Below are 14665 nucleotides of genomic sequence, written 5' to 3'. Positions count from 1 at the left end.
TCAACACAGTCTAAGTTTTATTTTAAGTATGTATCACGACTGAAAACAGCTGTATAGATCATGATTGAAACAACATGCAACAACTGTTCCTTCTGTATGGCCATGGATGATATATAGTAGAAGCCCAGCAATATGTTGTCAGTCAGCCAGCCATCCATGAACAACTTAGTCCTTTGTCTAGTCCAATGACAGGAAACACAATAAAATTTACAAATTGTGGACAGGTTATGATCCCCACGTTCTCATTTCTTGAAAGCTATCTTTTTGCTCTTGAGTACAGACCACTTGTGTCGCTTCAGGTAGTAGCTTACTGCAATTAGTCCTGAGAAGATTATGATAGCCTGAAAGAATCAATAGCATTGTTAACTTCAAGATTCCATTAGTATATCATTCCAAAACTTAAACATCAATAGTTCAATTGAGGATGAAATGGTTTTAAGTTTGAGTTTGCTCTGAACGAAATTTAAGTTTTATCACAATGTGTTAACTTGATGTGGGAGGAAAAAACACAGTGTTTGTTTGATTGTTGTTTAATGCCATTCTCAGCAATATTCAAGCTATATGACAGCGGTCTGTACCAATCAATACAGTGATTAAGATCATGAGCATTGATCCAAGCAATTGGGGTATGATTACATGCATTAATTAAGTTAGCGAGCTTGAATACCCAATCCCATTAGTTGCCTCACAGTCGCCTCTTATGACAAGCAAGGGTGGCTGAAGACCTATTCTAGCCCGAATCTTCACGGGCAGAAAGTCAACAGTGATAAAGATATGAGTGAGTGAGTGAGTTGGGTATAACGTCGCTTTTAACAATATTCCAGTTATATCGCGGAGTGTCAGCTTAATGTGGTAGGAAAGCCCGAAGGGATGCAGGTCTCAGACGTTTACCACTTCGGTGAAACCCACAAGCACGGGTATGGTGCTGACAAACCTAGAAACATAATCGATGCGAACCGGGATTCGAACTCACAATCATAGGTTTCTGGCATGCCCAAGGGACGCAACTCTGCACAGCGAATCGCGGCGCCTTAGACAACTGGGCCACCCGTGCCCCGATAAAGATATGACATTTACCACTTTGGACTAACACTGGTAAGCATGGCAAGGTATTGAATAACCAGAACCATATTCAGGATCAGCCTATTATCAGAAGTAATGGGACGATACACTAATGCATCAATGCATCATAAGTGCCATAGTCTTGATACAAGTATCAATCACAGTCGCACACTAAGGATAATATATCGCTTCTTGCCTGAAATGTTTTCTTAACTATTACACCAAACATAATTTTTGTAGTGAAAACTTTAAAAAATTCATCCACTGTAAATCATCAGTGTACCAGGTATTTGGCCTTCCTGTCTATGGAAAAGATGGCTTACGCACCACAGATAAGAGCACATGCAAGAATCATCGATATGCACGTTGGTCCATCGTCCCAACATTTAATGATCAGGGGATCCTTGCATGTGACTGAGGTATGTAACTCTGCAGTCAACAGCCAACTGATGTCCATTTATATGGCATTTTTTTCTATGCTGGACAACATGCTCAAAGTACACAAAGATCAATGGATCAGTGTGCATTTCATTTTCATTCTCGGCACCTTGGGAAGTATACAACCCAGGCTGCTAGAAAGGCAACAGTCACATCACCATCACCCATTCACTGTGGGGTGAACAGAGGCATATTGAGTACAGTCACTTGCCCAACAAGACACCACATGTGCTTCAGTGTGGGACAGGCCCAAAGTCCTAGAATTAGAAACTCTCAGGAGCCAAGCTGCTAATCACGGCCACCCATCCAAGGACTCTCCAAGACCAAGTTGCATAACTTCCCCTGATGTGTGACCTGTGGGCTGTACACTGGTTCACGTAGCACCACTCATTTCATGGTGATGACCTCTTACCTTGAGTCCCATCTTCTTGCGAGTGTCATGTTCGGGTTCTGCGGCCCACTTCAGGAACACACATATATCCTTCGCTAACTGACTCTGTGTGGCCTCAGTGCCTGCAAAAAGACGACCAACATTGTATAAATAATTACACTTAACGAGGGCAGTATGAGAAAACAAGGACCCCACCCTGAGGTGGTCTGACCAGACCGAGATCGCAGACTTCAAGCCAGCCAGACCTTGTTTTATTTCCCTTAATGCCGAGCTCCAGGCAGGGAAACAACAAGTACCATCGGTTTGGGCATGACACGGCCAGGGATCAAACCACCAACCTTCCACTCTCAAGGGAGACGCTTTACCCGACTGAACTGACAATCCAACGGCAGATTATTATCTGGTTTCATAATACTGAAAATACCATTTTTGAGTTTGGATGAACACTGCTTTAAACAGTCAAGTCTTGTTAATCCACTTTTTGTTAATCCGATAATCGGCTTTATCTGACACTAATGATGGAAACCGATTAAATCAGTGCTACTTAGACCCGTTAATCCGACAGTCTCGCACCCCGACTCCGACACACCTATTTTGCAATGAATTACCGAAATAACTCATTAATCATGTTAATCAGTTTCGTTTATCCGACAGAGTAATTAACGAACTCCTTGGTCATCTGCCCGCGAGTACACAGCCCATGTTTTGATGTGAGATGTGTTGATACTTCTTAATTTTGTTTATCAGACATACTCGTTAATCCGACATAATCATATGCAACCAACCATGTCAGATTAACATGACTTGACTGTATTTCAATTATACTACACTCTTTCATCTTAATTTGGGAAGGAATTCCAAAAGTGATCGGGGTAAACATGGGATTCTGACCCACGTTCAACAGATTCCAGCACAACTAACAGGACACCACAGAGAAATTACAGAACCATGGATGACTCTCGCGACCCCAGGTATTTTTAAAAAATCAACATCACCAACAATAAATCATCAGTTTTGCTAAATCTGATGTTTGTACATTGGTAATGACAAATAAGTAAAACAGCACTTACCATCTTCATATTCAATGATTTCATTATAGAGAGCCTGGGCCATGCCTATAGCTCCTCCTGGAAAGTAGGGGTTGTAGTAGAGTCCTTCCTTCACACTGACTCCTTCTGGTGGGTCGCAGTAGCCAGTCAGCAATGAAAATACATAGTCCTGCACACAATAACATTAACATTAGCACATTTAGATCATTTATTAGGAGTGGGCAAATTTTGTTCAGTGTCACAGTACTAATCAGCTATATCTTGGCAGCCTGTGAACAATCGCGTTTGAACCAGGCAAATCCTTGACTGAAATCTCAAGCAAGGGCTCCATTCCCAGTGTTTGCATTGTGTTCCCAAATTACGGGGTCCCCTGTGACGCGGTAGCCGTGAGCGCCGTAGGCACGAAGCTATCTAGGGGGGTTTGGGTGCATGCCCCCCCCCAAGAAATTTTGTTAAATGTGGACCTGAAATGGTGAACTTTAGGCCATTCTGAGCATAAATAAGTGTGTGGTTAAAATCTTTAAGTCACAGTTTTTATGTGTCTACACAAAACATCTTTGAAATCTTCATAGATTAGCCACTTGACTCTTTCAACACCAGTCAACCAGGAGCTTTATCTGCTGTGACACCAAGTTCCCAGAGACTCTTGTGTGATAGATGAAGCCAACATTTATCAAGGAAAATATCTGCTTGTAAAACATTAGTCCTGCACCATGACTGTGGAATATGTATATTTTGTGAAAACAACAACAATCTAGAAACGTATACAAAAGCAAGTCAAGCCAGCTCTAGCTAGGAAATCAGCAAAGGGGAAATTATATATTTATTTTTAGAGTCGAGAAGGCTATTGTGTAATATAAGATTTCATAGACTAAATGTTAGACTAGTAAAACATCTTTGCAACTACACGTTATTCACCATTTGAAAGGTCTAATCCTACTGTTTATACATATTTATGTTTATCATATTATTTAAATAAAGCATTTACAACTTAAGTAAGTTGTAAATAAAAACAAATGTTAGCTAACCCATTCAAACGTCCAGATTGAGGACCAAGGAAGGGTAAATTTGACGATTTTTGTCAAATATAAACAAACATAAAATCCACTTAGATCTACCTATTTCTTTTTTATTTTCATTGTTTGCCTGATCGGAAAAGTATTTTATAAATAATTGTAAATAGTATCTGTCATCACCAATTTCTCGATACCTGCGGCTGTCAGTAACATGAAGAAATACGTCCATTTCGAAGCTTCGTATTAGTAAGTTTATTTTTTCATCTACACTAACCTCGCCAAGTCTTTTCGTCGCTGTAAGTTTGTCACGTGCTTTCTTGCCGATATCTGCTACGAGGGTGGTGATTGGTCAAACTAGAGTACATGACCTAAGGCTGTTAATCAAATTACAGCAATAGCACGTGTGTAATCAAAGATTTTTACGAAAGTTTTTTGTTATTCTGAACGTTTCAAGCAGGAAACTCGCGATCTATATTAAAAACATGGAACTTCGTGGATGTATCGTTTAGGTTAGGAGCTGTGACAAAGGTTTTTCAGGCATATGGGAAACATCGTATCCGAGTCGAGAAATCGAGGCGACGAAAGCCGAGATGTCATTTGATTTACATTATACGTGATCACACGAAAAGATTGAAATAATAACTTAGCTCTAATTTCGACAACTTATAGATATATTTTGGTTGATGTTATTTATTACTTTGTATACTAGATTTAAAGATTTGCTTGAAACGTCTTTGTTTTGCTCTATGAAATGTTCGATGTGGACCGTTGTCGAAGTGTGTGTCCGAGAATTTTATTTTCAATAACATCGCGGGAAATAGTGAATCATTTAATCTTTCGATAAAAAATGATAAATTGGAATGGAATACGTATTTCAGACATTGTGAAATGTGATTGATTTAATAAATGAATGATATGACAGGTAGGTTCATAAAATTATATAGATCTACCCTTTATTTTGACGTGACTACGACATGGCTGGTCTACCGGCCTACGGTGTTGAAAGAGTATATTGGCTCTTCAAGCAAACTTTCTTGAAACCTATTTTTCTTTTGACAAAGTTTCGGGGATGCCGTTTGGACTTTAGTCCTTGACATTGACAAAATACTGTTAACAAGGTCTGCGATTGGCTTACGTTTCTATTTCCGTTTTGTAAACCAATCAGCGATGCCATTACGGACACGACATGGAAGAGAAACGTCATCGGATACCTCTCAGTTTTCCGCGTTCCGGCCGAAATCTGGCTTGTACCGGAACCCAGCGAATATTGCATACACATTATCACATGGGTTTTGGGAGCGAGAGAAACACGAAACAAAACAACAATAAGTTATGCGTGAAGTGAACTTTTTTCAAAATAAAAAATGCGTAAGGGGACAGGTCCTATTTTTTTCAGTGCGTATTTTTGTATATGGGACGCCGTAAACGCAAACACTGATTCCACAAAGTGATCTTATATTACCACAACGATTGTCTAAAGCCTGAGTTAAAGTATCTGAGTTAATATTTCCTTAGCGCTAAGATGGCTTTGTGGGGTGGGTCCCTGGTTTATATCAGTATATAGTAGACTTAGCAAGTTCATGTGTTATAGTAATTTTATGAAAAGAAAGTTAATTTTTCTGGAATATGACGAGTGAAAGAGTCAGATACCAGAACTATTCATGAGTTTAAAAGACTTGGAATTACATGGGAGCTCATTTAGAATTTTATTTAATACTTGCCATTCATAACTCTTTTTTCAAAATTTCCCTGTTGTGTGTGAATATAGGCAGCCATCTACAGCCATAATCCAAATAAGTTTAACAGAATAATAATTCAAACATTAAATATAAACTTGTATTAATTTATACCATACAAGGCCCACATTTAGAATCCAGGAGTCCTTTCCACAAAGCCATCAAAGTGCTAAAGTTATCGCAACTCCAATACTTTAACAAAGACTTAGGACTTTTGTTGCACTACGGTTGCCTTCTGGAACGGGGATCTGCACCACAAAGTTTACAATCACATCACAATGTTGTGATGCGATTTATTTTTCAAAAAATTGTACACGTGCACATCTCTGTGCATATAAGTCTGCATGTTTATACTTCTACAAAATTGTATATATATAATATTTTTGTATGTATATGGGCATATGGCCTGAACAGTATGGCTGGTGTCATCAAGTGTGCATAATCTCCTTTCAGTGATCTTTCATCACCATGCACAATGTCGTTAAAATAGCCAAGGGATGTTGAGTGTTTTCAACATTTGTTTGTGAAACTTGTTTCTGCAGTACATAAGCACACGCTTTGGTATTTAACACTGTGTAATACCAGCTTATTGTTTTTAAACAGGTGATATCTTCACGGGTGAGTAATTAAACCTACTTCTACACTCAACAAGTAGAACTTCTGCGATAACAGAATACACATGCACTAACTGATGTGCGCAGCTACAACTGTGGCAGATCTCAACAGTATGCACAGAGATGATTTGTGACAACAACCCTTGGTTCGACAAAACTTTGAAATAATCTCCCCCTTTGTAACCATGGTAACAGGAAAGGGACACATTGATAATATCAATATTTGATTTTACTCGGGTTTTATAAGCTTACTCATCAGTGTCGGAAATAACTGCCTGCACATGGTAGGAAATTTTACTCCACCTCAGTACCTGCCCAATGCTTATGTATTCAGCATTTTTATAGCTCCTTGTAGATTCTCAAGTGATTGTTTGCATTACTGCAAGATGGGCAGGCAACACTGGGTCACCTGCCCAGCTGTCTTGTTGGGTTTTATAATTATTTCGAACACTGTTGCTCATACTGTGAAACCTAGAAATCCAGATATTCCTGTTCAGAGGAATTTGTTCGGATTTACAAATGCCCGGATAATCAAAAGTATAGGCATGGGAAAGACAAACCCTTGTAGACTTACAAGATATATAGTTGTCCTCAACAAGACTGTTCAAAAGGTAGTGTTCTACTCTTATACTGACAAGGTTTCACTCCCCTTATTTGAGGAGTATGATCAAGGTTCAATATGACTAGTCAGCTTTTCCAAAATTTTATTCCGAAAATTGGAAACTACAGGCGCGAAACGAGACCTAACCTCCACGGACCTACTGGTAGGCGCATATCTCGAACACTGCTCGTGGGATAGAATCGCGCGTTCTACCCACGATTATGACATCTTTATTGCTGTCATTTAAGATGTCTGACATCTAATGACTACCTTCCCCAAAGAAAAAGGCAAAGTCTCTTACCTCTCCACCATGCCTGGCATTGACGATGTAGCTGAGGTCAGGGGGAAGAGCACCATTGTTGGCAGCACGGGCAGCCTCGGAATTGGCATACGGCTCCGGGAATTTGTCCGACAACTTGCCTGGCCTCTGGAACATGTTGCCCTCCTCATCTGGGCCATCCGTCACTTGGATCTGCAGTCAGGTGAGTGAGGGGGTCAGGTGAACAGTTTCACAGATTTCAGTTATAACACAGTATGTTGGAGGAAAGCAGATCTTATATGTCTACCACTTGGGTGAAACCTGAAGCATGGTTTGGTTTGTTTGTTGTTTAATGCCCCACTCAGCAATATTCAAGCTGTATGACGCCAGTCTGTAAATAATCAAGTCTGGACCAGACAATCATGTGATTGACATCATGAGCATCGATATACGCAATTGGGATCAGTGACATAAATCAACCAAGTCAGCAAGCCTGACCACCCGATCCGATCCTGAGTCGCATTTTACGACAAGCATAGTCGCCTTTTACAGCAAGTATAGGTTGCTGAAGACCTATTCTACCCCGGATACTTCACAGGTCCCATCATTAGTAACCATTTGTGTAGAGTAGTGACAGGTATTGGCCTGAATTTTGTATTGCAATTTTGTGCAATAAAGATTCAAGTTATGCAAAATGTACCACAATATATATATATTGTATATATCTGTGATCTTTCATCTGTAACCTGAATAACTGAGAGTGTAATTCCAACTAGAAAGTATGTAACTGTTTGCTAGTACTTTGTTTTGTTCAAACTGTACTCTCCCAACTGTTCAAAATGAAGCTTGTGAATGCGTGAGTTGTGTTTAACGCCGCTTTTAACTATATTCCAGTCATATCACGGCGTGTCAGCTTAATGTGGAAGTAAAGCCCCAAGAGATGCAAGTCTTAGACGTTTACCACTTCGGTGAAACCCACGAGCACGGGTATGGTGCTGACAAACCTAGAAACATAATCAGGGCGAACCGGGATTCGAACCAACAATCATAGGTTTTTAGGACACAACTCTGCACAGCGAATTATGGTGCCTTAGACGACTGGGCCACCCGTGCCCCCAGCTTGTGAGTGAGTGTGTGAGTGAGTTGGGCTAAACACCGCTTTGAGCAGTATTCCAGTTATATCATGGCATGTCAGAAATGATAGAGGTCACAGACAGTTACCTCTTTGGGTAAAACAACGTGAAAGGGTATGGTGCTGACAAATCGGGATTTGAACCCACGATCAAGGATTTCAGGCATGCCCTGCCCCCCAGCATGAAACTTAAGGCCTCCTTGTCATAGCCCTTCTCAAAGTGATCTGGGGAAAGGAAAACCAACATTGATCAACACATACTGACATAAAACCAACGCTTTTGGTGACATATGCACCCCTCCATTTTCAAACAGATGTATCTCATAAGGAAGACCTTTCAAAGACTTGAGATGTATCCTCGCTTTAGGACCTAAAAAATACCCCATTAAGCCGAAAACAGCACTTTATGGCATGATATAGCTCTCACTCACCTCTTCAGCTTCTACCTTGGCCTCGTCTTCTGTCATGATGACGCCGACCAGGTTACGGTAGCAGAGGTATTCCATACTGTGACATGCAGCACACACCTGCTTGTATACCTGATAGCCACGGCGGATGCTGCAACAGAGGGAAGGTTACCCCGGTAACGTGAAGGATGTAACAACGCTTCAGCACTGTTCTATCTACATGATCTAGCCGCACTAAGCAATATTCAAGCTTTATGACGGCGGTCTGTAAATAATTGAGTCTGGACCATACAATCCAGTGATTGATATCATGAGCATCTATCTACACAATTGGGGTCAATGACATGTATCAACAAGGTCAGCGAGCCTGACCATCTAATCCCACTTATCATGCTTATCGCCCCAAACGACAAGCATAGTAACTTCTTACGACAAGTGTGGTTTGCTGTAAGACCTATTATAACCTGGATCTTCACTGGTGTAATATCAATGAAATATGGTGTCAAGTATTTATGTATGCTAAACATCGACCCACTCTGCATATCAAAATCATAAAACTATTCAAAACATGTCAACTCAGGATTTGATGGACACAAAATATTGCATCCTATTAAAACATACAAAAATTGAGAATGGAAGCAAATATGCAGAACAAGCATCAGGGATGTGAGCAGGTTTTGCCAAAAAAAGAGGAAAAGTCTAGGGGGGTCTGGGGGTATGCCCCCCCAGAAATTTTTAAAACATTTGATTGCATTTTAAGCAATTTCATGTAGTTTGGACAACATTCACACCAAGAAATGTAATAAGTCAATGGCAAAAGTCAATAAGCAAAATAAACAAGATGGAAGATGCAGTAAAATTTCGAAGTTAAATCAGTACTTTAAAAAAATCGGGCATAACTTTCGCGCACCTGGCTACCCGCCAGGTCTGGGAGCAATACTGCCATAAACTTCAACCCCCATCCCCCAGACACAAGGACAACTGTCACAAGCGTGCAATGTCTGACCTTTTCCCCATGTTGAAGCATATTGAAAAAAACTTACCTTGTACTTACCTTTTGATGAAAAAAACAAAACTCCATTGCAAACATAAGACATTAATACAATATATATCCCCATGACATGGGGTTTTGGACGCTGAAGAAACATTCATAAATTTCTCGCTTATCACATGAACAACTGTAAAACATCTCATTCACTTACAGGCTAAAAGACAACTTTATCTTAAAAACAAGCCATCAGCTGACTCTGAGTATTTACAATTTCTGTGTGACGCCACACCCCACGTTATAGTGCAAGTATTCGTGACAGAAAACGTATGATGTCCGAAAACCTATGTTGTGAAAGCTCCGATCGAAAACAGGACAATCCGCTCCAATTGTACGGTTTTCGATCATATTTTTCGGAGTTTTTTTTTTTTTAAATTTAATAATTTTTTCCGCGGAAGATGATTTTTTCCGAGGACTACTGTTTTAAAAAACGCGATTTTCCGCGTTTCCGCGGAGATTTCACATCCCTGAAGCATGGTTGTTTGAATCATTAAAATCAACACAAAAACATCAAGACCTACATCTTAGCCTGATAAACATGATCAAATTTAACTGATAATATATGAAATCAAAGTTCAGACTGGGTCTCAAGGAAAAAACAGGTATATTTAGTGCAGGGATTCAAGCATGTGCAACATTACATGAATATGATCATAAAATATTAGGTGACAATGGTCTGGGACCCCATAAAATTGTTAGCAAATACCTTCCATGATCAAATGCGTTGAACATTCCATGATGACTCCATGGATACTTTGGCGGATGGAGTTCAAGGTCAGCAGCTATGACGGCCTGGTTGAGGGCGACCGCCAGACCAACCCCTCCAGCAACTGCAGCTCCAGCAGCAGCGACAACTACCTTCTTGCCGGTGCTGAGCTTCTTGAAGGACACGAAATTAGCCTGCACCATGTAAAACATAATCAAATATTGTCTCTATGTTCCAGTATAGTGGGTAAAAACGTTACAGATACACAATACAACAAGTTTCACAAAATCGTTGAACACGTTATAAAATATCCTGTCATTCATGAGTACTCATAAATTCAACATCTGATACTGTTTTCAGTTTCCAGAATGTCCTAGGAATACATTTACACTCAGTTTAACAGAGTGAAAGTAGCTCAGGCTGTTAGCTGCTGAAAGTCTCACGGGTTCGCATCCGACAAATTCTCACAAAAAGGGGTTCCTTGTGTCAGTGACATGTAACCTATGGCAGAGATGTAGAGTTGTGATATTTCCTCGTGTTATGGGTTTTGGAGCCCCTAGCAGCAGTAGAAATTGGCACTTGTCCTATTGTCCTTGCCAAACTGCTGAATAGTTAAGGTATCATAAGGACTCGTAAAAATTTGCCCTTTTTAAGGATCAGAGCTCCAGATAAGCTGCGTATCTGCGTGAAATACGCATCAGAAAGGCAGAAATACGCAGTAAAATATAATCCAAGCGTATCAAATACGCAACGAACATTACAGATACGCTACAAAAATAAAATTCGTGCGTATCATCAAAATATTGTGAAGTAACCCTGCGTATTCGATTAGCAAATCAGCAACTTATTTTGAAATTATAAACGGGCATTCCGTCAACCTTGCCAAACTCCACGATGACAGTCACATCATGATCATTTGCCATCGCACTTTCGTGTGGAAGTATCATGGTATTTTTTAGTCCTATAAAGCTCTCGAACCCACACGACACCAGTTTGTAGGGACTAGATGAATAGTGTTTTTAAATATTTAACTTAAATACCCACATGTGTAAAAACTAGTGGGTAACAAAAATTTGAATACGCAGATAGAATTACTGATACCCAATGATTTTAAAATGCATGGGTAAAATACCCACAACACCAAAAGCTTATCTGGAGCTCTGAGGATTTTCCCATATGTTATCATTAGAGTGAATGAGTATGGTTTTACACCGCTTTTAGCAATATTCCAGCAAAATCACGGCGGGGGACACCAGAAATGGGCTTCACACATTGTACCCATGTCGGACATCGAACCTGGGCCTTCGGCTTGACGAGCGAACGCTTTAACCACTAGGCTACCCGACCGCCCCTGTTATCATTAGAAGGACTAGTGGACAAAAACTTTTGTTTCTAACGCAGAGATCTAAGTATTTCTAACTACATGTCTAATAACAATCCCACTACACTAAAATCAGGTCTTATCTTTGAGAACATTTGTAGGCACTTGCATGTCTTGTTAATTGTATTGTGATATGGCCCAGCCGAGCAAGATGAGGCACCATCTTGTTACAGTCACATGATTTTGAGCCACTCCAACAGTCAAGTTACAAATTGCTGCACAACATGATCAGTCACATGGTATAACAGACAGGAAGTTTACAAACAGCAGCTGATACATCATTGGTGCATACAATTTTTCTTATGCAGAATCATAATCAGATCAAGTCTGATTAAAATGTGCATCAGTGGAAAAAGTAAGCATTGAGGTATGCTTTCTGTACTTATTGAATATAATTCATAACATAACTTCAGTGGAAAGTGGCAAACACTTCGATGTCTTCAGTTAACTTCGAAGTGTCAACCTTGATTACTTCATCAAAGTGTGTGGTTAAGTATTGTTTAGGGGCTCAAAAAAAACATGAGACCTGGGGTACCGTATTCTAAAGGTGCTCTAAGCATTGGTAGTCATGATTTCGGGCCTACCTTTAGAATACAGTACCACAAACTTTTCAAACACGTCACGATACTCTATGGCATAATTGGTAGAATTTTGTTGCCAGTCACACCAGCAAAACAATGCCCTGTGACGTAAGGGGTCATTAAGTGTATATAAGCTTCTCCAAATGATCTATCATCTCTACACGCAATGTCATTGAATAAGCCTAACGATGTTGAGAGTTTTGAAAATTTGTTTACTAAAAATAGCCTACAATATATTTTTTCGTAATTTAAGTGGCTAAAATGATTATAAATGGGAACAAATATACATACAATATCTTTTTGATTCATTAAATTTCATTATAATGCACAGGAATGCAGTGTATTAGGTATATTATATTAGCGCTGACCACATCCAAATGTCGCCGGTGTTAGGGTGGGTTACCCAGATCTCTATCCTGAGCCCTTGGATCCCTTTTACAATTAACTACCCCTTTACAATCATTAGGGTTAGGTACTCCGTAATCTGTTTAGTGGCTATTTGATTACCCAAACCGTATCGTTAGCCCTTGGTTCACCTTTACGATATATCAACCCTTAGGGTTAGGTGTTTACAATCCTTAGGGTTAGGTACCCCTTTAGTGGCTATCACAGATTCTATTGAAGCTCCTAATATTTTTCACACAAAAACGTAGAGAAAGCAGGGTCAAATGGTTTAGTGTCAAATATTTTGGCTACAGGAAACCACCCTGGAACATTCACACAAGCGACTTTCACCGCTACATTTATTCAGCACTGATTCAAAAGCGAACTCAGCCTTGTGTGGTCACTAGCCATGCTTATGCCTCCTCCGTTCCTTAAATTTTCCACAATATCCTTACAGTGTTTCCCACCACACTTTTCTCTTACAAAAATCAACCGATAAATTATTAAACACCATGTCATTCATGCGTACCTGCAAGTTTGACATCTGACACCGTTTTCAGTTCACACCATATCCGCTCATTCCTCACCACTCAGTATCTTGCAGATTACGGAATAAAATGATTGTGCCAAATGGCATCAGGATCACTCAGAAGGGTCCTTAAACTATAGTCACGTGCCATCATGTCTACCCGCAAAATGTGTAAGTGTCCGTCACCTATTCGTTCAGTTCTGTAACGGTGTAATCATGACTAGGTAAATTTGGACTTAGTTTTCAGTGCGGACGTAGCTCAGTCTGTTAGCTGTCGGGTTAACAATCTGAAGGTCGTGGATTCGCGTCCAACGGATTCTCACAAAATCTGGTTGCTTGTTTTTTGAGACGTGACCTATGGCAGAGATTGTCCTGACAAGAAATCGTAGTACTGTATTCTAAAGGTGCTCCTGATTTCACAGCTAGTCAGATGCAAAATATGCCTCATTTCAAGGGTCACAAATCGGTCCCCACAAATCAGTCAGTCAGTTACCATACAGATGTGACACAAGTTTTCCTGTCTCGTATCACAATGGCTAAGACAAATGTGACCCAAAATCTAACCTTACATTGCCTCAAGCATGCCATTTCCCCAGCTTCTCTAATTCCATTCAAAGTTACATGGCATAGTGATGGTTTTGGATATGATTCCGACCAATTTAACTTCCAGGACAATACATTGATAGATGCATGTGTATTATCTAAGAATTTATGTCCTTTCAACCGAAATGCAAACATATCTACCCACAATACTTACGTGACACTGAAACTTATGAAACGTGATTTTCAAGGGCATTGAAGGTTTATTCTGAACCCTCAACCTTGCCATCGCTGAACGACGATAGTCTTTCGTGGACGGTTTTACATTTCCCTTTACTTATTTTAATATTTTGAGTGCTTTTCAGCCTTACCTGAGGGGTCACAAGACCCGATTTTGCTCGCAACAGAGCTTGCTTCGAAGTCCTGCCGACGATAGCGGCCATTTTTGTTCTTCACCTCGAGGCAGAGAGACCGTCAAGTACCTTAGACCCCGTAACGAAGGAAGCTGACAGACGGACTTTATGAACCAGGGTAAAAGTGTACGCGCAGTTATTCTGAGCAATTTCCGGATAGAAAAGTACCGGAAGAGAGTTCCCGGCAAGTGTTTTTCTGTTTACAGGTAACAACATTATTGACAGAAACTTAATTGCATATGTCAGTGGGGTATGTTTTTTTTATGTTTTCAGAAGGAATGCCACATTTTGTATTTGGAAAACTGACTGACAAGAAATGTATCACTCGTACAACCACTCTAATCTTGATCAAATTCCTATCATTAGCAATGCTCAGTC

General features: G+C 40.1%; 2 protein-coding genes across 4 annotated transcripts in view; one reads left to right on the top strand and one right to left on the bottom strand.

Moving 5' to 3' along the window:
- Nucleotides 1-14399, bottom strand: LOC124113131 (cytochrome c1, heme protein, mitochondrial-like). Its single transcript, XM_046473370.1, has 7 exons — nucleotides 14246-14399; nucleotides 10460-10653; nucleotides 8730-8856; nucleotides 7209-7379; nucleotides 2962-3109; nucleotides 1913-2013; nucleotides 1-341 (listed from the first exon to the last, which is right to left on the bottom strand). Exons 1-7 carry the CDS (start codon nucleotides 14315-14317, stop codon nucleotides 243-245), a joined length of 912 nt encoding a protein of 303 aa, XP_046329326.1. The 5' UTR covers nucleotides 14318-14399; the 3' UTR covers nucleotides 1-242.
- Nucleotides 14400-14405: 6 nt separating this feature from the next.
- LOC124113130 (glycosylphosphatidylinositol anchor attachment 1 protein-like) overlaps nucleotides 14406-14665 on the top strand; it is a 32716-nt gene continuing 32456 nt past the window's right edge. Inside the window, exon 1 of one of the 3 annotated variants that reach the window (XM_046473366.2) lies at nucleotides 14406-14493. The gene's annotated coding sequence lies outside the window, so the exon portion shown is untranslated. Of the gene's footprint in view, nucleotides 14494-14515; nucleotides 14538-14665 lie in introns of those variants that run through there. The other 2 variants (XM_046473367.2, XM_048397807.1) reach the window with 2 other exon arrangements.

Source organism: Haliotis rufescens, unplaced genomic scaffold (assembly GCF_023055435.1).
Source record: "Haliotis rufescens isolate VD_foot unplaced genomic scaffold, xgHalRufe1.0.p SCAF_17, whole genome shotgun sequence".
Classification (NCBI taxonomy): Eukaryota; Metazoa; Mollusca; class Gastropoda; order Lepetellida; family Haliotidae; genus Haliotis; species Haliotis rufescens.
The sequence above is the reverse complement of the archived record's forward strand: the minus strand, read 5'-3'. Positions and strand labels throughout refer to the sequence as shown.